General features: G+C 45.9%; 1 protein-coding gene and 1 long non-coding RNA gene across 8 annotated transcripts in view; one reads left to right on the top strand and one right to left on the bottom strand.

Moving 5' to 3' along the window:
* Positions 1-25,961, bottom strand: part of ELOVL6 (ELOVL fatty acid elongase 6) — a 131,103-nt gene that overhangs the window by 104,891 nt on the left and 251 nt on the right. For 2 of the 7 annotated variants that reach the window (XM_008267482.5, XM_051819519.3), the window contains exon 2: positions 25,148-25,268. In XM_008267482.5, the coding sequence (XP_008265704.1) occupies positions 25,148-25,236 (89 nt within the window). In that variant the 5' untranslated portion in view covers positions 25,237-25,268. Of the gene's footprint in view, positions 1-25,147; positions 25,269-25,379; positions 25,955-25,961 lie in introns of those variants that run through there. The other 5 variants (XM_089302593.1, XM_002717122.6, XM_051819518.3 and 2 more) reach the window with 5 other exon arrangements.
* The window catches only part of LOC149125071 (uncharacterized), a 37,435-nt gene continuing 37,213 nt past the window's right edge, over positions 25,740-25,961 (top strand). Inside the window, exon 1 of the long non-coding RNA XR_016212036.1 lies at positions 25,740-25,874. This is a non-coding gene — a long non-coding RNA (uncharacterized LOC149125071). The remainder of the gene's footprint in view (positions 25,875-25,961) is intronic.

Below are 25,961 nucleotides of genomic sequence, written 5' to 3'. Positions count from 1 at the left end.
AGGCCGGCGCTGCAGCTCACTAGGCTAATCCTCCGCCTTGCGGCGCCGGCACACCGGGTTCTAGTCCCCGTCAGGGTGCCGGATTCTGTCCCGGTTGCCCCTCTTCCAGGCCAGCTCTCTGCTGTGGCCCGGGAGTGCAGTGGAGGATGGCCCAAGTGCTTGGGCCCTGCACCCCATGGGAGACCAGGAGAAGCACCTGGCTCCTGCCATCGGATCAGCGCGGTGCGCCGGCCGCAGCGCGCCGGCCGCGGCAGCCATTGGAGGGTGAACCAATGGCAAAGGAAGACCTTTCTCTCTGTCTCTCTCTCTCTGTCCACTCTGCCTGTCAAAAAAAAAAAAAAAGAATAAAAGGAAAAGCAGAATTTGGAGCTGCACTGGCTTCTCACATAAACATATGACTTCTCCGATGCATGTGACTAGGTAACACTTCCTACCTGTCCTAGGCTCACTGAACCTACAGGTTTGTGTGAAAAAATACAAAATGCATTCCATGCCTGGCCATAATAGTATACTATTCCATCCATTGACTTTATCGGCATATCTTTGTATTCAAATAGCACCTCTGACCTGCTTCTCCACCCAGACAGAACAAATTGTTGGGTGCGACTCACTGAAGCATGAGAATTAACGTAGATATGTGAACTCGGCTGCCACAGCACAGGAGCAGGCAGAAACAGAAAGAAGGCCAGATGTGACTTGTTCTCTGAGCACAGGCCCCAGGATGTCAATAACTCTTCCAAGTTGTGCTAATGCCCCCAGTGATACCTGCAACCACCATCTTCTTATACTATCCGCATCTGAAGTATTTCTAAAGTCTCCAGCTTATCATCTAAAACTTTATTAGGCCTGATGAGGAGGGATAAGCTCTTGATTTAGCTTCTAGATCTACAAGAGTCCCATCACAATGCAAGTTCCCTTATTAAACAGTCCATGTCCGGGGCTGGCGCTGTGGTGTAGCTGGTTAAGGCCTCCACCTACAGTGCTGGTATCCCATGTGGGTGCCGCTCTGAGTCCCTGATGCTCCGCTTCTGAATCAGCTCTCTGCCATGGCCTGGGAAAGCAGTGGAGGATGGCCCAAGTCCTTGGGCCCCTGCATCCGCGTGAGAGACCTGGAAGAAGCTCCTGGCTCCTGGCTTCAGATTGCCGCAGCTCTGACTGCTGTGGTCAATTGGGGAGTGAACCAGAGGATGGAAGACCTCTCTCTCTGCCTCTGAGTCTCTGTAACTCTGACTTTCAAATAAATAAATATATCTTTAAAAAAAAAAGTCTATGTCACTCAATTGCAGCTGAATTCTCCCAAAACAACTTCCTGAACTGTGAAAACTTTCTTGGTTAACTGATTGGTCTATGTGCCTACGTGCTTTGGTAAAACAATCTTAATGAAACCAAAGTAAAATGGAATTATCCTCCATGCAAATTTTTTAAAAATCTTAAAATATCATGATGTAAAACCAAAATGTCAGGATTTAAAACCATTTATCCATTTAAAACACTTATTTTGATAATAAAGAACAGCATTGCTTTTGGACATGAATTAGATGGTATCTATTTTTGCCCACAGCAAATCAGATTGTACTCACCAAGTTCTGTATTGAACATAGGTTCGCACAGGAAACTGTCATGCTGTACACCATAGTGCAATTTGTACCTCACTTACAACCTTTTTAATACTAGTGTTAACTGTATTCTTGCATTCTTTAGAAGGTACCAGTTTTATTTATCTTGTTTTCTAAAAATGATAGAAAATGTTGGTTAAAAAGAAGGGGGGTAGGCATTTGGCCTAGCAGTTGGGATGCCAGTTAAAATACCTATACCCAACAACAGAGTAACTAGATTGGAATCTCGGTTCCAGCTCCTGATTCTAACTTCGACCAATGCAGACTTAGGAGGCAGCAGGCAATAGCTCAAGTTGCTAGCTTCCTTCTGGGCTGCTGGGTCAAGTTTCCAGTTCCAGCCTGGTCCAACCTTGGCAGCTGTGGGCATTTGAGGAGTGGACCAACAAATAGTAGCTCACTCTGTTTGCCCCTCTCCTATACTTGTCTCTCAAAAAAATAAAAAATTAAAATGGAGGAGGAGAGGTTGATGCTGTGGCATGGAGGATAAAGCCATTGCCTGTGACACAGGCACCCCATGTGGACACCAGTTCGAGTCCCAGATGCTCCACTTTCTGCAGCTCCCTTCTAATTAGCCCAGGAAAGTGGTGGAGGGTGGCCCAAGTACTTGGGCTCCTGCACCCATGTGGGTGCTCCTGGCTTCAGTCTGGCCCAGATCCAGCTATTGCAGCCATTTAGGGAATCAATCAGCGGATAGAAGGTCTCTCTCTCTCTCTCTCCCCCCCCCCCCTCCTTCTGTAACTCTGCCTTTCAAATAAAATAAATCTTTAAAAAAAAGAAATCAAAAACATAACTGATAGAAGCTTATACCATTTAATAATGTTTCTTGAAAAGTGTACATCTTTGCTTTATTAAAATGGATCTAAGTACTCCTATACATTAAAAGATTACATATGTGTCTCTATAATTCTAGACCACCAGATGCATATAATTTAACCAATGAGGCAGATACATATATAGACAAACACACCTAGAGACACACACACATGCACACATATGAATTCCAGAAAAGGGGGTAGGAATATTACTGTTTAAACTGAGCTGAGGAAGTGGGTGCTTGGTACAGCAGTTAACTTACCACTTGGGACACCCACATCCCTTATCAGAGTGCCTGGTTTGAGTCCCAGCTACTTTACTTCTGATCTAGCTTCCTGTTAATGTATACTGCAAAGGGCAGCAAGTGATCGCTTAAGTACTTGCGTATCTGAGATACCAGATTGAGGTTTAGGCTCTTGGCTTTGGGCAAGTCCAGTCCAGACTTATGCAAGCATTTGGGGAAAAACAAGCCAATACATGGTCTTTCCCTCTGTTTCACTGTCTCTGTCTCTCTGCCTTTCAAAGAAATGTAAATAAATAGGTAGTTCTTAAAAATACTGAGCTAAACTCTCAAGAATTGAAACAGGGGCTGCTGTTGTGGCACTGAGTGTTAAGCCGCTGCTTGTGAAATCAGCATCCCATATCAGAGTGCTTGTTTAAGTTCTGGCGACCCTGCTTCTGATCCAGAGTCCTGCAAACGCACCTAAAAGGCAGCCTACCCATTTGGGAAACTGGGATGGAGTTCCAGGCTCCTGGCTTCAGCCTGGCCCAGCCCCAGCTGTTCCGGAGCATTTGGGGAGTGAATGATCAGATGAAAAAGAGCTCTCTCTTTTTCTTTCTCTATCACCCACTTTGTCACTCTGCCTTTCAAAATGATTAATAAATCTCTAAGAATTGCAGCATGATGAAGGGCCGGCGCTGTGGTACAGTGGGTTAAGCTTCTCCCTGGGACAACAGCATCCCCTATGGGTATAGGTTCAATTCCCAGCTGCTCCAGTTCTGATCCAGCTGTCTGCTATGGCCTGGGAAAGCAGCGGAAGATGACCCAACTGCTTGGGCCCCTTCCACCCATGTGCGAGAACCACATGAAGCTCCTAACTCCTGGTTTCAGCCTAGCTGGGCCAGGCTTGTTGCAGCCATTGGTGGAGTTAACAATAGGCTGGAAGAGTTCTCTGTCTCTCCCTCTCTCTCTCAAATAAATAAATTAAGCCTTTAAAAAAAAAAGATTTACTTTATTTATTTGAGTTACAGAGAGAGGTAGAAACAGAGAGAGGTCTTCCATCCGGTGGTTCACTCCCCAGATGGCTGCAATGGCCGGAGCTATGCCGATCCAAAGCCAGGAACCAGGAGCTTCTTCCTGGTCTCCCACATGGGTACAGGGGCCCAAGGACTTGGGCCACCCTCCACTGCCTTCCCAGGCCATAGCAGAGAGCTGGATTGGAAGAGCAGCTGGACTCGAACCGGCGCCCATATGGGATGCCGGCACTCTAGGCCAAGGCTTTAACCCACTGCGCCACAGCACCAGCCCCCAATAAATAAAGCTTAAAAAAAAACTGAAGAAGGAATTTTCTACAATATATAGTTGCTTGCATATATATATATATATATATATATATATATATATAAAGTCACTTCAACATGAAGGGAAAAAAACTAGTGAATACAACCGGCAGGCTCCTGGTTGTCTTACTAAGATGAATGAAAACATAATTTAGCATGATACTTGGAACTACTACATCCCAAATGACCAAGATATTGCGTATAAATAAGACTTAAGGAGCTATAATACTGTAATTACCTAAGGAAAACAGTTTAAATCTACTATGGCACACCTAGACATCATATACTACAACATAAAAGAGCCTACATTCTTTCCACTGAATCAAATTCAGTCTTGAAGGGGTCATCCAGTTGCATCCATTTGTTTTTCCCTGTACTCCACTGTGAGAAGGTGGGAGTTCGCTAGTTGCAGATTCCTTGTTCCCGGTCCCTGTAGCATGGCTGGGAAGGAGCCTCTGGACTCCAAACGCTCCCCATGAAACGTGTAGCCACATGATGAACTCGTGGACGGCTGAGGCTGAGCTCCCTCTTCCTTATCTATGGTATGGTCATTCTCCAAAACTTGGCCAAGATGGATATGGGAAGCTGGTGTGTTGTTCCATTCATATAATGCAAGTCAAAAATCTAACTAAAATTCTTTGAGTTGTGAGGGGCAGGTATTTGACCTGGTGATTAAAATGCCTGCATCCCATATTGGTCTAGGTACAACACCCGCCCGTGGCTTCCAAGTCTAGCTTCCTGTTAACGTAGACCACGGGAGGCAGCAGTGATGGCTCAAGTAATTGATGGCTCAAGTAATTGAGCTCCTGCCATGCAGGTGGGAGATGTAGATTGTGATCCCTGTGCCTAACTTCAACCCCCACCTAGCCTCTGCCATTGTGGGTATTTGGCACATGAGGCAGAGGATGGGAGCTTTTTCTCTCTGTCCGTCTGTACCTATCTCTCGAATAAATTTACAGAACTTAAAAATAAATAAATAAATAAATCTCAGGCTTGTGTGCCCACATTGACATAATTTGCACAGCCTAAACAAGGCAGCAGTTACAGGGTGCTGATCTCACTTAACAGCAGAACTAAAGGTCAGAATTAAACAGTGCTGGATTAAACAAGAAGCCCAATCGCTGATGAAAGTTTAGTTCTTAAATGACAACAATATTTATATTTTTTGCATTAAAATTGAAGAGACTGGTATAGAGAGCCCATCTTCCTGGAGCCAGGCTAATTTCCTAGAGCTAATCTGTCAAACATAATCACACCAAAAGCCTACTTTCTATGTACTCCAAAGGCGATCCTACACCCATCTCTTTGCTCTCAAAGAGGAAGGCCAGAAGCAGCCAGAGTTCAAAGCAAGGCCGAAGACCTAAGAGATCAGCTCCATGAGGCAGCGCTGCCAACAGCTACACAATTCCCTACCTGATACCTGGAGCCTCTTAGCAGACGAGACACACCAAGCTCTCTGGATCCAGAGCCTGGCCATGGCACTGGAAGACTGAGCCCTCATCACCTTCACTTCAGAGTCAGAGGATCGGCCCAGATCCGCTAAATCAGACACAATTGCCTAAGCAGTCTGCAGTCTGGACCTGTTTGTTCCCAGTGTATCCCAAGTATGTGTGCAAGCATCTGTTTCTGGGTGCCACGAAGTCCCTGAGCCAATTATCCTCTTCACTCTCTACGGACAGGTTTATGTTTAATCATTTATCTCTGAAGACTGGAAGACTACAGTCCCCAGAGAACCTTTGCCCTGTTAGATGCATTCCTGAGTCCAGAACATAAAAGGTGTAAGGCCAAAGTAAAGTCAATGTCTTTCGACACCCTCTCCTACCAAAAACTAATCTAACCATTTAATTTATTATCAGAGGAAAGCTTTATTGTGACATTAACAGTATGGTTTCTCTCTACCTTAGTCTGAGACAGCACATTCATTTGGAATAAGAATGTGCAGTTACTGTGTCTTTAGATTTAACTGTGCTGCTCATTTTAATGCTTACTTTAAAATGTGCTTGTTGATTAAAAAAAGTTTCGTTACCTGACATTAGATGTCCATGTACCTTTGTAAAATGGAATTCATATTTTATTATAAAACCAGTAATTATTTCCTAGATAATGTAAAAGTAAATAAATAAAACCAGACAAATATAAGACCACCTGACTATCATACCAGCAACTCATACCCAGAATACAATAAGCAGATTTTAGATATTGGGAACAATAAAAGAATAATAATCATTTTATCGCCTTCACAGCTGTTTTACCATTTATACTACTTTCTTCCTGTTATTGTTCTTGTGCATACAATCCCACCTTCCCTCTCCCCTCTTTCCTTCTGACTGGAGCAGACCATGTGACCACCTAGGAAAAGACCAACAATCCCTCCAAGTTAGCCTGAGTTCCCTACCAATCGCTCTGCTTTCTTTTCCTCTTAAAAATAAGAGTGGATGAAGGGATACAATAAGCATTTTTGAAGCACGCGACAGTCTCTCATGATTCACTTAATGAAATAAGATACCACAATCATACATCTCAAAGTGAATGATCAGCCTTATGAATCTGTGCCTGCACTCATCTGTGGAACCAACACTGAGTGCAACTATACACCAAATTGTGTAGTAGGCAATGATCTCAACATTAGAAGAGAAAATACTAATTTGTTCATGAGCCAAGTGCCAGCACACCACAAGGAAGAGGCAATGGATTTTGATGTGTGAGGTGGATAAAGGCTTTGGAATTCAAATGTAATAGGTAGGTATGAGATAAGGGCTGCTTCATCAGGTACCACGAGGAAGGTAATCTGGAGGCAGATGTTGAATGGCCTTTCAAACCATTAAAAAAAAAAAAATCTGGATTTGTGCCATGGACAATGAGAAACCATTGAAGATTCTTAACCATAACCACAGGAATGACACGATCAGATCTAAGACTTGGATGACACTGAAGGATACAGAAGAGAAAGGAGGTAGGAGAATGGTGGAGGAGAAATCAGCAGCTTGAGAAGACAGACACAAAGAATGTGGGATGGACTATCACACACACTTCTTGCATAGGACAGTGGGGACATTTTTCACAATTACACCTGTGTGACCCTGTCCCGAGACCCGCTAAATCTAAATCTCTGAGTTGAAGCCATGAATGTGCATTCTGGGGAAAAACAAACTCTTCAGATAAGTTTGGCCTAAATAAGTGGCTAAAGATCATAAACAAGAATGTGTTTCTGAAGCTTTGTTAGCCAACACTTCCCACATGTTAGTGGAAACAGAACTTAGTAATTACAAAGAACTGGAGAAGAACCAAGTACTAACCAAAGTGGTATGATCACATGAAACATTATTAATCACAAAAAACAGGTTCCAAAAAGCAGTTTTGTAATAAGAAACACAAAAACTATAATTAAAAACTGACTAGAGGCACAGGTGCTTAAGGCACTACCTAGGATGCCCATATCCCATATATGAGCATCAGGGTTCAAGTCCTGGTTGAATATCCAATTCCAGCTTGCTGTTAATGCACACCCTCATAGGCAGCAGGTGATGGCTCAAGTAGTTGAGTCCCTGATGTTCATATGGGAGACCTGGATGGAGTTCTGGGTTCCTGGCTCCAACCTGGCCCAGCCCTCACTGTTGCAGGGATTCGGAGAGGGAACCAGCAGGTAGAAGATCTCTCTCTGTCTCTCTCACTCTACTTTCCAAATAAATAAATAAAAACAACTACAATTCAAAACAACCCAGGTGGTTCATCATTAACAGTGTCCTTATATTTTCCAGAATGCCAGCTATAGCAGGGATTGTGTAATGTTCCAAAGCAAAAGTGTGGCAATCTTTCTGGAACTCCATCTGCACCCCTACCCCGGAGCAAGTCTCTAAAAGTCTCACTCACCCAAATGCAGAAGTTCCACATTTTAGTAAGCTCTAATGAAGTTCTCAGTGATTTCCTAGCAGGTAGCACTTAATTTTCAAACCAAAAAGTCCCAGGTTTTGTACTTTTCAGAAGAGTGTGTACGGATTACAAGTGGACTGAGAATGACATTTGAGGAATGGCTTAGAAAAGGTCGAGGTCTTAATGGCTATTTTCAAACACATACAAAAGGTCATACAGAAGTGGGAGTACAATACAGTGAGAATAGAAAGTAGGACTGACGGAAGGTCAAACTGTGAGGACACTATGTGAAAGAATCTTTAATAGAAGGATATAACTTTCAGGTTATATGTAGAAAAATCTTCAAACACTCGAGCCACTCCAAGTGAAATGGACTGAAAGGGATTGCTTACGTAAGTCTTCAGGTTCTGAACACAAAGCCAGGTCAAGAGTTAGGAAGGCACTGCTTCACCTCGTAGGAGCCTAGTCAATGACCAACTCATACAGAAATGCCATGGTCTTCAACCTTCTCCACAATGAAGAAAAAGTGTTTTAACACCACTGATAGCCTGCTAATCTCTCTCCTTCCAGATACAAAGCAATGTAAAACGGAACAATAATGCAAGACAATGTGCTAGTCTTCATTTTCCCACTTATTAGACCTTCTACATTCTGGATGTTGGAATATTCTAATTCAGAACAGTCAGAGGCAATACAGGTAAGTACCACTTATATTTGCAAGTATACATGAAATGTTTTTGAGAACTACCAATTGAATAAAACCATGGATGAAAATGTTATGTGATCCACTTCAAATTAATTATGTATGTATAATTCAATAAAGCAAATAAATTGAACATCATGAAATATTTGTTTACTGCAAACACCCGATCCTCATCTTCATCTATTTCACAAGATATTTAGGGGTCGGTGCTGTGGTATAGCTGGTAAAGCCACTGCCTGCAGTGTTGGCATCACTTATGGGTGCCGGTTCAAATCCCAGCTGCTCTACTTCTGATCAAGCTCTCCACTATGGCCTGGGAAAGGAGTAGAAGATGGCCCAAGTCCTTGGGCCCTTGTACCCGTGTGGGAGACCCGGAAGAAGTTCCAGGTTCCTGGCTTCAGATTGGCCCAGCTACAGTTGTTGCAGCCATTTGGGGGGTGAACCAATGGATGGAAGATCTCTCTCTCTCTCTCTGCCTCTTTAATTCTGCCTTTCAAATAAATAATAAATCCTAAAAAAAAAAAAGTTTAAGTTACTCTCCCTCTGATTACTAATTTTATTTATTTCAAATGAAAGATTTAAATATGTAAGGCTGTGCAGTTCAAACGCCTTCTAGAGGAATGTGAGCAGAGTGGTTTGAAGACCACTTCTTTACTCTGCAAAGATCCCATAAACTGCGATATCTTTCCTAAGCTTCACAACTGTTCCTGGATCTCTTCATCTTCTCTTGGCTTTCATAATCAGTACCAACTGATGCACTCTTGATAGGGTTATTTTGCACAAGGGCACGGAAGTTCCCACCCGTGCAAGTCAGTTACTCCTGACAAGACAGTAAGACAAAATACAACATGACTGACAATGGATACTTTTCAAGTTTGACCTCAGCAAAAGAAAAGGATTGCTTAATTTCCTGGGCCTTTGGTCAAGATTTCAACCATTAGGACAACAAATTCCAAGTAAGTAGAATGCTAAGCTTAAAAAGGGAATTGCAGCCGGCGCCGCGGCTCACCAGGCTAATCCTCCGCCTTGTGGCGCCGGCACACCGGGTTCTAGTCCCGGTCAGGGCGCCAGATTCTGTCCCGGTTGCCCCTCTTCCAGACCAGCTCTCTGCTGTGGCCCGGGAGTGCAGTGGAGGATGGCTCAAGTGCTTGGGCCCTGCACCCCATGGGAGACCAGGATAAGTACCTGGCTCCTGCCATCGGATCAGTGCGGTGCGCCAGCCACGGCGGCCATTGGAGGGTGAATCAACGGTAAAGGAAGACCTTTCTCTCTGTCTCTCTCTCTCACTGTCCACCCTGCCTGTCCAAAAAAAAAAAAAAAAAAAAAGGGAATTGCTCTGCCCGATGGGGGCCCATGGGACAGTCCGTTGATGCCTCAGTAGCAGCAGCTTGGAAGTTCGTGAGAAGACAGCTGGAAGAGCAAGGCATTCTTCACCTGTGCTGTCATCACGAAGTGTGCAAGCTGCCCACGGTGACGCCACCTGCAATCCTGCAAGCCTCAGGGAGTCTCAGGGCTGGGGGTGATGAATGAGCAGAAGGAACAAGCTCCTCCATCCCGACCTCCAGCCTCCCAGATGAGAGAACTGGAAACCTTGAAGACAATGTGCACCTGAATGGTTCTCTACCACTAGCTGCCCGCTCTTGTGTCAGAGAGAAAACTGTTCTGGTTCCAGTGGCTCATGTTATTACGCAAAACAGCCAGGCCTCTAACACTGAAATAAAATGATCCTTGAGCAATGCCCAAAGACATACCTGAAGCATATACAAGCCCCTAATATCAAAACATTCAGCCACCAGGATTTCACGGATTGACCCAGTGATTCTGTTATGGTATATAACCTACACAGAAACTATACACTTTTTCTGAATAAAGTATGACTATGGTAATCTCAGGTATTTGATAGAAAATGAACAGTAATCAGGGCTGGCGCTGTGGTGTAGCAGGTAAAGCTGCCACCTGCAGTGCTGGCATCCCATATGGGCACTAGTTTGAGTTCCAGCTGCTCCACTTCCGATTCAGCTCTCTGCTATGGCCTGGGATAGAAGATGGTCCAAGTCCTTGGGCCCCTGCACCCGAGTGGGAGACCCGGAAGAAGTTCCTGGCTCCTGGCTTCTGATCGGCGCAGCTCCAGCCTTTGTGGCCAATGGGAGAGTGAACCAGCAGATGGAAGACCTCTCTCTCTTTCTCTGCCTCACCTTCTCTCTGTGTGTTAACTCTGACTTTCAAATAAATAAATAAATCTTTAAAAAAACAGTCGTCAGTGTCTATTACCGGGAGCACCTGCATATCACAGTGTTAAGTGTCACTGAAGATAAAACATGACTTTTGAAGACGCTGCAAAATGTGCACACTAAAGTTGATCCACACACTTTTACTTAACCACATTGACACAAGCAACGTTTTCTCCTGCTGGGGAGCTTTCGATGTAGATTATACATTTCTTCAAAGAAGAGCGGAAGTCCTATTTTTTCCCTAGAGCGCCTAGTGGCTTCTACATCTTGGGGCTCCTTACTGGGGGTCTGGAGGATTGGCTGCATGGGCATTATGGATTACCCCAGGAATTGAATTATGATTCCACACAGTCTCCCTTTCTCTCTTAATCCCATAGAGCCTACGGTACAGACAATGTATGTGCTGGACACATTCTGAAGGCTTAATGTACCGTAAATTATTTAATCCTCATAAGCTGCTGATGTCAATATTATCATCTTCATCAACCCCGATGCTATTATCATTATCATCTCCAATTTAGCAGTAAGAGAATGAAAACAGACAAAGGCTAATAAACCCTCCAAAGATCACTCAGCTCCTAAATCGTGGAACCAGGACTTGTACCCAGACACACTGGCCCTACACAGTTCACGGTCTTAGCCAATATACTGCAATACCACTCATTTCTCATCAACACAGCAGTGGAAAGCAGAAAAATAAATGCAATTAGTAAGAAATTCCAAAAACCAGCAGGAAGCCAAGGAAACCAATGATCTCTCTCTAGCCACATTGAGCAGAATGGAGCCAACAGACAGACTGTGCTTTCTTTTTTCCTTTTCTTCCATCCCTTCTTGAGGGCTTCAACTACGGAATACTTACAAAGACAAGAACAGTTTTTATTAGTCTGGATGATGACAGAAAATTCTCTCATATATGAAACTAACTGCTAGATCTACCCTGACTACGGAAAGTTAACAGAGTACAGACCACACAAATCATCCTGGAAAGAAATTATCTGCAACTACTCTTGCTGAATAAAAGGTTAACAGCCTCAATATATCCCAAGTGTAAGCAAATAGAGAACTAGAACAGGACAGGTGCAATAATTTACAAGAGCAATGGAAAACACCAAAGAAAAATTCTGAATGTCTCTAGAAAACAATTAAATACCAACTAAAATAATGGAAAATCACTTTTTCTATATAAATTCATCATAGATGTTTCTTAAAATGTGTGCATCTTCAATGCTAAGGGTTTGAGTACTCTCCTTCCCTGTTGGAGTATAAATTGGTTCAACTTTTCTAGACATCAGCCTGGCTTTAAATTTCATAAACCTTTAAAAGAGGATACTCCTAGACCCAAATGGGGTTCCTGATTCCTGGCTTTGGCCTGTCCTAGCCCTGGCTGGTGTAGCCATTTGTGGAGTGAACCAGAAGATGGAAGATCTCTCACTCACTCTCTCTGTCTCTTCCTCTCTCTCTCTCTCTGCAAATCTGCCTTTCAAATAAATAAATAAATTTTTTTACAAAGTTTGTGAAAAATGTGTATCATGAAAAAAAAGCATGTATGCATTTCAAAATTTTTTTGCACCAAAATAAACTCATGCTTACTTGCTGTTGTATACCTGAACAAGACCTAAGTTGAAGCACTATGAGGGACAAGACATCAGTTTGAAAAAAGCTCCTTTCAGAGCAAAATAAATTCTGTTAAAATTGAACCAAGAGCAAACGTGATCCATAGTGAAGCTGGGGGCGGGGAGAAATGATGAAATCACTGATGCTTTATGAAAAGTTCATCAACACAATGCTCCAAAAAATCGTTTACACACAGTCCTTCAAAGAATTGGGACAGAAGATGAAACATGCCTTTCCAGGCAGGACCCCACAGAAAAAACACAATCAAACAATGACTAACAAGGGTCACAATCAAAGCAAACAGGTCAAGAATAAAGGCCAGGGCAATGCTTTTTTGGGAGACTTTGCTGGAATTCTATAGGGTCAAAGTGATAACATCTGTTTATTAGCAGAGTGCTGGGGTAAAAGTACCCAAAGCTTGAGCAGAACAGCCCCAAGGAGCTTCACCAGATTATCTCTCAACCACACAATACTCCCATTCATTCTTCTCCTAAAACAAAGACAACTTTGGGGGTAGGCTTTGTGTTGTCAGCCAGTTTAGCCCTGTTTGAGACAACTGTATCTCATCTTTGAGTCCTGGCTTTTCAGCTCCAACTTCTATGCCTGGGAGGCAACAGATTTTGGCCCAAATACTTGGGTTCTTGCCACAGAGGTGGGAGGCCAGATGGAGCTTCTGGCTAACCTAACCTAACCCCAGGTATCTCTCTGAATAAATAAATATTTGGGAAAAGAAAACAATTTCATGAGTTTCCATAGGAAATCATTATGTATCTACTTTCTAGTCCCAACTTGACTCCTTCTGACTTTTGTTTCCTAGTCTTAAAAAAAAAATCTTTTAAAAGCACCCACTTGTCTTCAGTCACTAATGTAAAAAAAGTCTGCACTGAGGTGCAGTGGGTTAAGCCACTGCCTGTGGCGTCAGCATCCCATATGAGCACCAATTCAAGTACTGGCTGTTCCACCTCTATTCTAATGTGCCTGGGAAAGCAAATGAAAAGGGACCAAGTACTTGGGCCCCGGCCACCCATGTGGGAGACCCGAGGGAGTTCTTGGCTCCTGGCTTCTTCCCAGCCCAGCCCCAGTCACTGCAGCTGTGTGGGGAGTGAACCAGCAGATGAAGATCTCCTCCCCACCCATGTACTTTTAATAAATTAATAAATCTTATAAAAAAACCTTAAAACTGCATTGACATAGTTAAATTCCTAGGACTTTAGTTCTTTAGGATAGCTGTTATCATTACTTACCAAAGTACCTTAAACTTGATATAATTTATGTTGAGAAATAGCATTTTTTTGTCTTTTAACTCCATTGTTCACTGACTTTCTGAAATCCCCTTGTAATAGGGAACACTGTCCTTTTTTATGTACTGAACGAGCTACAGAATAAAAAACTTGGGAACAAGCCTGCAGTGGTTACCTCTGTGTAAGAATTAAAGGTGTTTTCTTGACAGCTTTGCATTTTTTGGTGTTTTTATTTATTTTTCCTATAAATAGTTCTCACTTTGGAATCAGAACTTAGAGATTAAAAAAAAAGACAAAAGGTGCTCTGCAATGATTCACAATGTAGGAGCTGACCCTCAAGAATGGAAAGATCCTGTGGCTGGCGTTGTGGCACAGTAGAATTAAGCCACTGCTTGTGATGCTGACATCCTATGTCAGAAGAACAGTTAGAGTCTTAGCTACTCTACTTCTACTTTTTTTTTTTTTTGACAGGCAGAGTAGACAGTGAGACAGAGAGAGAGAAAGGTCTTCCTGCCGCTCGTTTACCCACCAATGGCCGCACCGTGCTGATCCAAAGCCAGGAGCCAGGTGCCTCTCCTGGTCTCCCATGCGGGTGCAGGGCCCAAGCACTTGGGCCATCCTCCACTGCACTCCCGGGCCACAGCAGAGAGCTGGCCTGGAAGAGGGGCAACTGGGACAGAATCTGGCGCCCCGACCGAGACTAGAACCCGGTGCACCGGCGCCGCAGGTGGAGGATTAGCCTATTGAGCCGCGGCGCCGGCGCTACTCCACTTTTGATCCAACTCTCTGCTACCGCACCTGGGAGGGCAGCAGAAGACGGCCCAAGTGCTTGGGCCCTGCCCTCCATGTTGGGGACCCAGACAGAGTTTGTGGCTTCTGGCTTTGTCCTCACCCAGCTGCAGCCATTTGGAGAGTGAAGAAGCCAGATGTTAGATCCCTCTCCATGTCTCTCCCTCTGTGTCACTCTGCCTTTCAAATAAGTAAATAAAGAGAGAACAGGGAGCACTGCACTCTACCACAAGTTACTAAAACCTGCCCTTAGAGAAGGTTAGGTACAAGCAGTGGCAGGTGGAAACTCAGACTCCCAGATTCAGTACCAAGTTGAGGTTAATAACACAAAGAAACAGCATTTATATGTGAAAAATTTCTAAGAAATGCTCCCAAATCCATGGATCATGGTTTGTTTGAGGTTACACAATGTATCAAGATTGAAACATCGGGGCTGGCATTATGGCATAGCAGTTATATAAAGCCACCACTCAAATCCCACTTCCAATCTAGATCCCTACTAATGGCCTGGGAAAAGTAGCAGAGGATGGTCCAGGTGCTTGGGTTCTTGCTACCCAGGTGGGAGAACAGGAAGAAGCTCCTGTGTCTTGGTTTTGACCTGGCACAGCCCTGGGCACTGTGGCTACCTAAGCAGTGAACCACTGGATGGAAGATCTCTCTCTCATCTCTCCCTCTTCCTTTCCCTCTCTCTCTATAATGCTGGTCCTACAAATAAATAAATCTTTTTATAAAAAAAGAGACATAACTAAAGCTGTCATAACTTTTCTGTAATTATAAGTGTGTTGATAAGACATTGAGCACATGATGTTCAGAAAACAGGAATGTTTAATGTCTCAAGTCTTTACACAGTTTAATGTCTGCGGCACTCAGTAAAGCTGCAGTTATTCTGCCCTTAAGCATTCAGGATTCACTTAACGAGAACTCTAGGACACTTGTGAAGTCACTGACTGAAACGACAAGTTTTCAAGTGAATTGTTTTCCCAGGTGAATTTTTATCTTTTCATATTCGAATAAGGGGGTGATAGGGCCCATGTGAGCAGCCCCTCCCAACGCAGGCATTATCCAAACTTGGGGCCCATTTCTCTTTTTGTCCCCATATGCACACCCCACATTGTGCCTCAGTTTCCAGCTGTGTCCAAGATAATCCAAAGAGTGGTAGAACAGTTAACATCTATGACTATGTAGCAACTATTACTAGTATCGCTGCTCCAGAATTAAGAAAACCTATTCCGCTTTCTAAGATCTGTAAGTCTAAATCAGAAAGTCATAAAACTGAAAGGAAACTCTGGAACTTGAAATATAGGGTTTTTTTTTTCTTGTGAACACCTTTTTTTAAAAATTTTTTTTAAAAAAATTATTCGAAAGGCAGTTACAGTGAGAGGGAGAGACAGAGATCTTCCATTCGCTGATATACTACCCAAATGGTGTGCATGGGGCTGGGCCATACCAAAGCCAGGCACTTCTTCCAGGTCTCCCACATGGGTGCAGGGGTCCAAGCACTTGAACCATCATCCTTTGTTTTACCAGGGGCACTAGCAGAGAGTTGGGCCAAGGCTGAGCAGCCAGAACTGGACCCAATGCTCACATGGGATGCCTGCATTGCAGGTGGTGGCTTAACCTGTTGTACCACAAAGCCAGTCCTATCAAACATCTTTTATTGAGGTTTCTACCTTCTTATTACAGTTCAGCTCTTAAATGCTTAAGATACCGTCATGTCTTCAAAGTTTCAACTGTTTTTTTTTCTTTTTACACTCAGGGTAAACCTGTTCATTCAGTCTCTTTTTCATTAAGCCTTCAAAAACAAGATCATGAAATGTTCAACTTTAGGCCATTCAATCCCACTAAACTCACCTGTGATAGTTAATTACCCCAGTTAGGGCAGGGCAGGCCTAGCGGCTTCAAACCTTTTCAATTTTGCTGAATGTGACCCTTATAAACAGGAGGTACTAAGTAACTAGGTCTAAAACACAGGAAAACTTGAGATTTTAGTTATTATTAACCATACTGAAGGTTGTTTAAAATTCAGTAATAATCATTTTAAGTCTCAGTACTCAATTTTTACAACTTTAAAATGCACTGAAATCATATTATTTATCTCATTTTTAAAATAGGTTATATAGTCAGTTTTCCACCTATTAGGACCTGTAAGTACTTTAAGTTCAGCAAGATGCTCTTGTGGTGGCAAGAAATACACGAGTAAGGAACTTCTGTCACTTTACATACGTTTGTGTTTATGTATATGGGTACTTCAAGAAGTTGGCAGAAAAAGAATTAAAAGACAAATTCAGAGTGGACACTTGGTATAGCAGTGAAGTCGCTGCCACTGGGGATGCCCATAGCCCACATCGGAGTGCCAGAGTGAATCCCAGCCACTTCAATCTAATTTCTGCCAAGGTAGACCCTAGCAGACAACACATGATAGTTCAAGTGCTTGGGCCCTTGCCAGCCATGTGGGAGACCCAGGTGGAGTTCCTGGCTCCTGCCTTCCAGCTTCAGCCTGGTCCAGCCCTAGCTGTTGCAAGCATTTGAGGAGTGACCAACAGATGGAAGATTTCTGTCTCTCTCTCTCTGCCTTTCCTGCAAAATGAAAATAAATTTTAAAAGTATTTTAAAAAGTTTATTTCTGTGCAAAAACTTTGGAAATCCATCTTTATGAAAAGACTACATCCTTTCAAATTTTTTTGCACCTAATAAGCTTATCTTTTTATTTCCATTTTTCACGAACTTTTTGACGTACATGTGCGTGTATACATATATTCATATAATCTAGGTAAATGCCTGTACTTCCCTGACCAAGACACACAGTAAGCATGAACCTCATTGCTCTTTTCAGCCTTTATTTTTTATTTATTCATTTATTTATTTATTTATTTATTTTGACAGGCAGAGTGGACAGTGAGAGAGAGAGACAGAGAAAGGTCTTCCTTTACTGTTGGTTCACCCTCCAATGGCCGCTGCGCTGATCTGAAGCCAGGAGCCAGGTGCCTCTCCTGGTCTCCCATGCGGGTGCAGGGCCCAAGCACTTGGGCCATCCTCCACTGCATTCCTGGGCCACAGCAGAGAGCTGGCCTGGAAGAGGGGCAACCGGGACAGAATCCGGCGCCCCAACCGGGACTAGAACCCGTTGCGCCGGCACCGCAGGCGGAGGATTAGCCTATTGAGCCGCGGGGCTGGCCCTCTTTTCAGTCTTTAAAGAATGTTCTATTTAGGACTGGTGCCATGGCATAGTAGGCTACACATTCAACTGCAGCGCCAGCATCCCATACAGGCACTGGTTCATGTCCTGGCTGCTCCTCTTCTATCTAGCGCTCTGCTTGTGGCCTGGTAGGGCAATGGGGCATGCCCTTGAACCCCTTCACCCTCATGGGGTAGCTGGAGGAAGCTTCTGGCTCCTGGCTTTGCATTAGCCCAGCTCCAGCTGAATTAGCCCAGCTCCCGCTGTTGTAACCATCTGTGGAGTGAACCAGTGGATGGAAGACCTCGCTCTCTCAATCTCTCTCTCTCCCTCCCTCTGTCTGTAACTCTACCAAATAAATAAAAATTTAAAAAAAATTTTTAAAAAGCTACCAGTTTTGAGGCCTACTGTCCGTTAAGTATCAACATGCAGTCAATTCAAGGATCCAGCCTCAAAACTCAAGATACTTTCTTTTTAAATCTAGTTGATAATAAAATTAAGGACTAAGCGAAAACATCTGAAATTTATCTTTACAAAAAATATGAAACCCCAAAAGGCAGGGGAATGAAAGTATTAGAAAACTATTTCAGTGATTATTCAGCAAAATTGCTTCCAATCAGCATGTCTAATTTAACTCAACAAATTATCTAAGTTATCTCAGAAAAGATCATTGTAAATCTTTTGCACTTGTATGAGCTTTATGTACAAAGCAAAGGCTTGGCCAGCATTGCTGCTCACTAGGCTAATCCTCCGCCTTGCGGCTCCGGCACACCGGGTTCTAGTCCCGGGCGGGGCGCTGGATGGATTCTGTCCCGGTTGCCCCTCTTCCAGGCCAGCTCTCTGCTGTGGCCCAGGAATGCAGTGGAAGATGGCCCAAGTGCTTGGGCCCTGCACCCGCATGGGAGACCAGGAGAAGCACCTGGCTCCTGGCTTCGGATCAGCGCACCGGCCACAGCAGCCACTGGAGGGTGAACCAACAGCAAAGGAAGACCTTTCTCTCTGTCTGTCTCTCTCACTGTCCACTCTGCCTGTCAAAAGAAAAAAAAAAAAAAAGGCTTAAAGTTGAATTTCAAAAAGTTCACCCCGTGGTGAACAAAACATTTTCTACAAGTACTTGTCAGTCCAGTGTAGTAAGAAAAAGAAACTTAAAACTAAAAAATCATGAATGCTCAATATAGAAATGAACCATGGTAAATACACAGGCTTGAACCCAGATGACATTCGCGGTCCCATGCTTTAGAAATTCCCATTTTTTACTCCTGGGCAGTACTTAAAAAAGACTAACCATCTCTAAAATAAATTATTGGAGAAGCTGGGTTTTTTTAAAAAAAAGTTCTCTAAAATCTGAAGAACTATGGCTAAAACACACATTTGCACCTGCCTGTATACCTGTACAAACGATCAGAATATTAATACTATAATAAAGCCAAATTATACTTTCATTCAATTTTCCTGGGGTTATCAATGGAAAGAAAGCACGTGGGACAGGCAACTCCTTTAGGTAAATGCCTGAGCTCTTCTAACAAAGATAAATGGGAAGCGAGCAGGATCAGGCGGCTATGAAGCTAGAGTGTGGTAAAGGTAGACCTCGGGCCAACTGTGTGACTCATGTCTGGTTCCAGCTAACAGAGGGCAGATCAGCTCACCTGTGTCCATGAGAAAAAATTCAGTGAATCACTGAGACAATTTTTGGATGACTCACTTCAGAATACTTGGACCTGAGCTATTCAGATCACTGATACAAAGATGAATTCCTGAATTGCCAGAATAATTGCCAAACTCCTTCCTTTTACTTTGCTGGCTAAGGGCTGATGTGATGCTTGTACTTGCACTGCACCCTCCCACGTTCTTTTTTTTTTTTAAGATTCATTTATTTATTTGGAAAGCAGAGTTACAGAAGCAGAGAGAAAGAGAGAGAGAGGTCTTTCATCCGCTGCTTCACTCCCCAAATGGCTACAATGGCAGGAGCTGTGTGGATCCAAAGCCAGGAGCCAGGAGCCTCCTCTAGGTCTCCCATGCGGGGGCAGGGGCACAAGCACTTGGGCCATCCGCTGCTTTCCCAGGCCATAGCAGAGAGCTGGATGGGAAGTGGAGCAGCCAGGATTCAAACCAGAGCCCATATGGGATACTGGCACTGCAGGTGGTAGCTTTACCCGCTATACCGGCACATCTGCTGGCACATCAGCCGGTGACTTTACTGGCTATGCCACAATGCCTTATTTCTAAGTCTCAATTGGAAGTTTCTTCCTTCAATGAAGTATGTAAGGCAGCCCTTTGATATGGAGTGGGTTGACTCTAGAGTTAAATTCCAACATTATTCCTTGACACTGCTAGAATTACCTTCATTCTAATATAAACAAAAATTCAGCTGGAGACCACATTTCACTTTCAATTTAACAAAAGACCTTATTGGGCCTGGCTGTTCTACTTCCCTTTCAGCTCTCTGCTATGGTCTGGGAAAGCAGAAGATGGTCCAAGTCCTTGGGCCTTTGCACCCAGGTGGGAGACCCAGAAGAAGCTCCTGGCTCCTGGCTTCCATTAGACTCAGCTCTGTCTGCTGTGGTCATTTGAGGAGTGAACCTGCGCATGGAAGACCTCTCACTCTGTCTCTCCCTCTCTCTGTCTGTAACTGCCTCTCAAATAAATAAATAAAATCTTAAAAAAAAAAAAAAGACCTTATGTGAAACTTTGATCTCCACACAGTATTTATAAGTAACGCAGAAGTATAGATGGATAATATAACCATAAAATAATTCTCTTTAAACTGTCCTTCACCCTTGTCCTAAACAAACAGGGACTGCATGACTCAACATCATTTCCTAAAAGATGCACGAGAGTTCAAAGTTCCCACACAACATTTCACTATTTTCTAGGATCATAAGACAGATCAGATTTTTCTCCATGCAACTTCTGAGTCTTCACACTCGTAAGCTAGCACATAGGACTCCACGGCTTCTTGAAGTTTACTGAACGGTATGTTAAGTTCCTTACACTTAACACTTCCCAGTCTTCAGGTCAGAATGAGCTGTGATTCCAAAATAAATGGTGGCATAACGGGAACGATAGGAATACGGCATTTTCCTGGACAGCTGACCAACTTCGTGCATTCTGTGACTGATGGACTGAAACTCTGGCTTACTCTGTTCCACCGTCACAGACTTGCACTGTTCTCCTGCCATTTGCAGCCGGTCCCAAGGAGGACCTCAGAGAGCCATTCAAAGCAATCCTCAGCACAGGAAAAACAGCAGCCTAACAGTGAGCCTGCATGTGAAAAGTTTCTGCAACATCATGCTGCTGTATCTTGAGTTTAACACTAATACCGGCTATGCTGCTTTGTGTCCTTTTATCTTGAAACTGTCTATCATGCGCCTTTTTCTGAGCCTCATATACAAGAAAAGAACCTACAGATGTACTACTCCTTTTAAAGTGTTCCTTTCCCCTACTTTGGTAAAGAGCAATTTCAGCCAGATAGTATTTAATTCTGAAAATTTCTACACTATCTTATAGTCTGCAAGATAGAATACAAAATAGAGAAACAATAAAACCCTTACAGCCACCTCCATGGTGGGGGAAGAGAGGCGAGAAAGTCAGAAAAATCTACAAAGCATTGAAAGGCTGGATGTGTGCAGGACGCCAGGAGAGGGGGCAGGGTTTCATGAGGTTCTAGGCAAGCCCTTTGATGACGTCATCTCACATACATAATGTTACAGCAGTCAGCACAGGCCTCCTGCTCTCCTATTGGAGAACACTGTGTCAGCCGACATCAGAAGATAATCATCATTGGCCAGACAATTACAACTGGAGCAACTCGCATCCACTGTTGTTAGCACGAACCTGGCAGGCTGCTGAAAGAGGAGAAGGCAGAGCCCAGCTTCCCTTCTCACTCAATGAATTCATGCAGCCTCACCAGTCACTAGGTGATTTTGTTCCCTGGCTGGCAGCACTTATAAATTAAGTCAGCTGTTAGTGAGAATAACAGGTAGAGGCCAGACATCTCATAAAAGAACAACATGTCTCTATTTTCACTGTTGGGAAATCACAAGGGCTTTTCAGTGTAAAACTGGAACCCTAAACTGCTCTTTGGAGCTAAAAGCAGGCATTTTCCTCTACCTCATGTAATAAACTTTCATTTACCAGGTATGTTTTTAACTGTCTGTGTGCCTTCAAGATGAGGCTCAGGCTGATTCTCCAAGGGAACATATTACTCTGTATCTCAATTGCTATTCTAATCTATTATTGATAAAACTATTTGCCAGAAAAGTGAAAAAGTCTACAGTATTTATTTCGTGTCCAGGCCAAGGAGTACCAGGTTAATCATTCATTTAAAAAACAAGGAACTTGATGAACTTGTCTCAGTGGAACCATTCACTGTTTATACACACCCCACTCCAAAACTGAAGCCTCACTCCACTAGTACATGCCGAGGTAACCAGTGAGGGTTCAACACACTCTCCTTATCGTAGGTCCCCTTAAATGATGCTAGTTGGTGCACATAGCTCGTAGGTAAAACCTGACCCCTGGTCCTCCTCACCATTCGTCAAAAGCCAAATGTAGCTTTTCTATTCATGGTTTTGACACCTAATATCCGTACACATTTATGGCATAGAGTGTGCTCCTCCAATACATATATGTACAACGTGTGATGACTAAGGTAATGACATGGTAACTCATTTGAGAGTTACATTGGAATTCTCTAAGTTGACAAGTTTTGTCTGAGGCCAAGTCAAAATGATTTTAAAGGCAACGCAAATGAATTATCAAAAGCAAGGAGAAGCTTCCCTACATCCGGGTTTTGTTCCAAAATCCATTTCAGACCATGTTAAGTAAAGGAGTCTGGAAAAGGCAAAGACTCTGTGGTTTGCTAAAGTTCTCCCTCTTCCAGAGGGCCCAAGCTTTGGTTTTGCCACTTCCTTCTCCCGTTAGTAAGTGGAAAACAAGACATTTTCCTATATACCCAATTCTAGACTTTCTGGCTGTTGGTTTGCAGGAGTTACACAACTGGGCCCCTAGGATACCAGGAATAAGGCAGTAGGGTAAAATAAAAAGAAGAAAGTAAGACAATTAGGATGGAGAACAGGTGCAAGGTCAGCAGGGTTCTTTGACTGTCCATGCAATTCGAGAAGAACACACCGTCAATAGCGAGAGAAGGCAGGAAGGGAAAAATCCTAAAATGTGACTTTAACACGATATTCAAACCACAGGGGCAGGCCAAGCATGGCAAAGCCTCCGGTACTAACAGGTAATGTTGGCCATAAAACCAGCCCCAAGCATCTGCCAATACAAAGCAGGCTGCTGGGTGCCCTGCAGAATCGATAGGAAATGAGGCAAGAGTCGTGCCTTGAAGATTAGACGGTCTGGTATAAGGCACAGATGTAATACGCAAATATCCAGCTACAGTAATAAAAGCCAGGTGAAAACAACGCATTAGATAGGTAAAGAGCAAGTAGCGAACAGTAGTGAGAGCCTAAAGGGCGAACAGAAGTTGGTGCATTTTTGCCATTTTCAATCCCATGAGGGCTAGGATCTCTCTGGCTGAGCGAGTGCTTAAGTGAATGAAGAGAAGAGGCGGGAAAGGGTACCTGGGGGCAAGTGTAGGAAGTGGTCTCAGAGAAAAGGCAACAAGTAAATAAGAGGCAGTATCGACCGCAGCAGCGACCGCAGCAGCGTGCAAAGATGCGGGCAGACAGGGAACCGGTTCAGGCGGGAGGGCGAGGGGAGGCGACTCCGGAGAAGCAGGTTGCACCAGGATGCAGCAAGCAAGAGAGCTGGCTGACCCTGGGAAATACAGAGCACCCGGCAGGCAGGGAGACCGGCAGGAGCTGGACGCCCAGAGGACCTGACGGAACAGCTGCGGCGAGGACCCCGGCCCGGCGCGCCAGCTGCGCTGCTGCCGGCGCCCGCCAGCTCCGGTCACCGCCCCTGCCCGCCTCCAGCGCCACCCACTACGCGGGAGGAGGAAGTGCATGTGGATTAGGACCCCAAGGCGCCAAGGCCGGCGCCTCCCAACGTCCAGTCTCTACCGGATCGGGGCTCGCGGTGGACTGCCACCTTCCGGACCCGCCCCCGGGCGCACAGTCTCGGCTGCCGCGAAGGGCACCAGCCCCGCCGCCCCATGTGCTTGCTGCACCTCCCGTCCTTCCGGGGCGGCCCGCGGGCCCGGCGCCCACCAGCCACGCCGCAGCTGCGAAGTGCAGGCGGCGCCCGGCCGGGGAGTGCGGCCCAGGGGGCAGGCTCCGCCCGGCTGCAGTCGCCCAGGGGCTGGCGGGCCCGTAGTAAGGACGCTCGGGCTGGCGGGCAGGAGCTGCCGGGAGCGGCGGTCGCGCCTCCCGAGGAGGATGGACGACCCCAAGGGGCGGGAGGAGAGGAAATCGGGCCCCTTTCCCGGCACCCTTATAACCCCCTTGCCCAGCAGGGTCTCCGGCTGCCCAGTGATGCGAGCAGGAGGGAGGCAAGGCAGGGCGCGAGGGCGCGGGGCACGCGCGCTCGGCACGCGGCGACCGGAATCCCCCCTGGCGCCCGGGAGCCCCTCTGCCCGACCTTTCTCGCCCCAGCCCCGGGAGGCGGCCCCGCGGACCGGCTCCCGGGTGCCCCGGGCTGGCCACTTCCCCGTTCGCCAGACCTAGGTGGGGGTAGGCAGGGGAGCGAGGGTCTGTCTCCGGCACGGCCCAGTGCACGAGGAAGAAGCGAGACGAGCACACCCTCCTCGGTTAAACATTGCAAGGTGACACCGGATCGCCTCCCGCACGGGCGGAGGGAGCGCAGTAAACAAGAAAGAGGTTTCCCCATTGGAAGTTTTTGTGGCGAAGATCCCTCTCCCCCTCCCCAGGACTGCAGACCGAGGGGTTTTTCATCAGCGAGCATGGACTCCACTCAGCAGCTTTGCCTTAGAAGTGAGTGCAGCCAAAAGGCGTTTCCGTAAAACAGAAACTTAATCATGGCGTGGCTGCGCTCGCTCGGGTTCATTCATTTTTATTACAGTTTTCATTGTCCCCTCCCCCGTCTCTGTATGAAACCGGAAAGGGGTCCAAGCAGGGAGGCATCCGGCCGGGGAGCGCACGGAGGAGGGCAGTTTAGTGGGAGAAGCTGCAAGGAGAAAGGAAGGGCACGAGGATGGGAGAGGGCGCGGACCAGAGCCGAGGGCGGCGGGCGGCAGAGGGTTAAAGCGAGCTGGAGCCCGGGTCCCACCTCCCCGGTCTCTCACACACGGCTGCTGGAGGCCGAGGGAAAAAGAAAAAAAAAAATCTAGAGGGAAACCAGGAGGCAGCACAGGTAGAGGACAGGACTGTGGCATCTCTCCCGCCTCCCCTCTCGCGCAGACATCACCCTAGGCACACACATATGTTCTGAGTTATATAATCCGTGCAAAAGATGCCTGTGGAGCCGCGGCTCGCGCAGCCGGGCGTCTCCTGCGCGCCGAGACCCGGGCACGGGGCTGCCGGCTGGCTGCGCGCGCGGGCAGGGAGCCCGACCCGAACGCGCTCCGGGGGGAAGACGCAGGGCTGCCGGGCGCCGTGTCACGCGAAAGCATCACCTACCAGTTTTCCTGCATCCACTGGATGGCCTCATTCTCGTTGAACTGCTTTTCGAATTCATATTCTTGTAAAGTCAACACTGACATGTTCATTGGGGCTGATCTTCGGAGTCGCTACGTGCTCTCTACACAAAATAAAATAATCTGTAAAGCGCTAGGTCTCGAGGGCTCGCTCCTGCCTGCTCCCCCACCCACCCCCCCGGGTCTGCCCTCGCCGCTGGGTCTCCGGCGCTCGCCTCTCAGCTACATCCAGGGTGGAGCATTGCCTGTGCCTCGGCGCCCAGCTCCTCGCCGCCGTGGGGCTCGCCTCCTCCCGGCGTCCGCATCCACCGTAGGAGGAAATGAATGCCTTGCGGTCTTAGTGCCCGCACGTTTGTCCATCACCCTTTTTACTCGTCTACAGGGAAATCTCCTCCCCCTCGTGCGATCAGGAAAATTAACCCTTTGCGAGGGAGGGCGCAGAGGAGCGAGACCTCCTCCCGCCCTGGGGTGCAGTTTAGTAAAGGCCACGGTGGGGGTGGAGGGCTGGGGGAAGGGCGCGGGGAGGGAGGAAGTGGCCTGGCGGTCACCCGCGTACCCCGGCCCCAGCCTCGCGGGCCGCCGAGCCCTGCCTTTGAATGAAGTTCCAGCGTGTGGGGCGCAGCCCTGAGGCGCGTGGACGGGAGAGCTCGGGGAGTAAACAATTGGGAAATAGTAAAACCTGCCAGCGCTCCCTCGCAAAACAACTCCAGGTAAATCTGCGATGAGATCACACGTGAAGGGGACGCGCTGCCCCTTCTCGCCCCGGCGCAAACCCTCCGGGGCCTCCCCCTGCCCCC

The sequence above is a fragment of the Oryctolagus cuniculus genome, chromosome 8 (assembly GCF_051225735.1).
Source record: "Oryctolagus cuniculus isolate XC-2025 breed Fujian yellow rabbit chromosome 8, ASM5122573v1, whole genome shotgun sequence".
Classification (NCBI taxonomy): domain Eukaryota; kingdom Metazoa; phylum Chordata; class Mammalia; order Lagomorpha; family Leporidae; genus Oryctolagus; species Oryctolagus cuniculus.
Note: the sequence above shows the minus strand (reverse complement) of the source record. Positions and strands in the feature narration are given on the sequence as shown.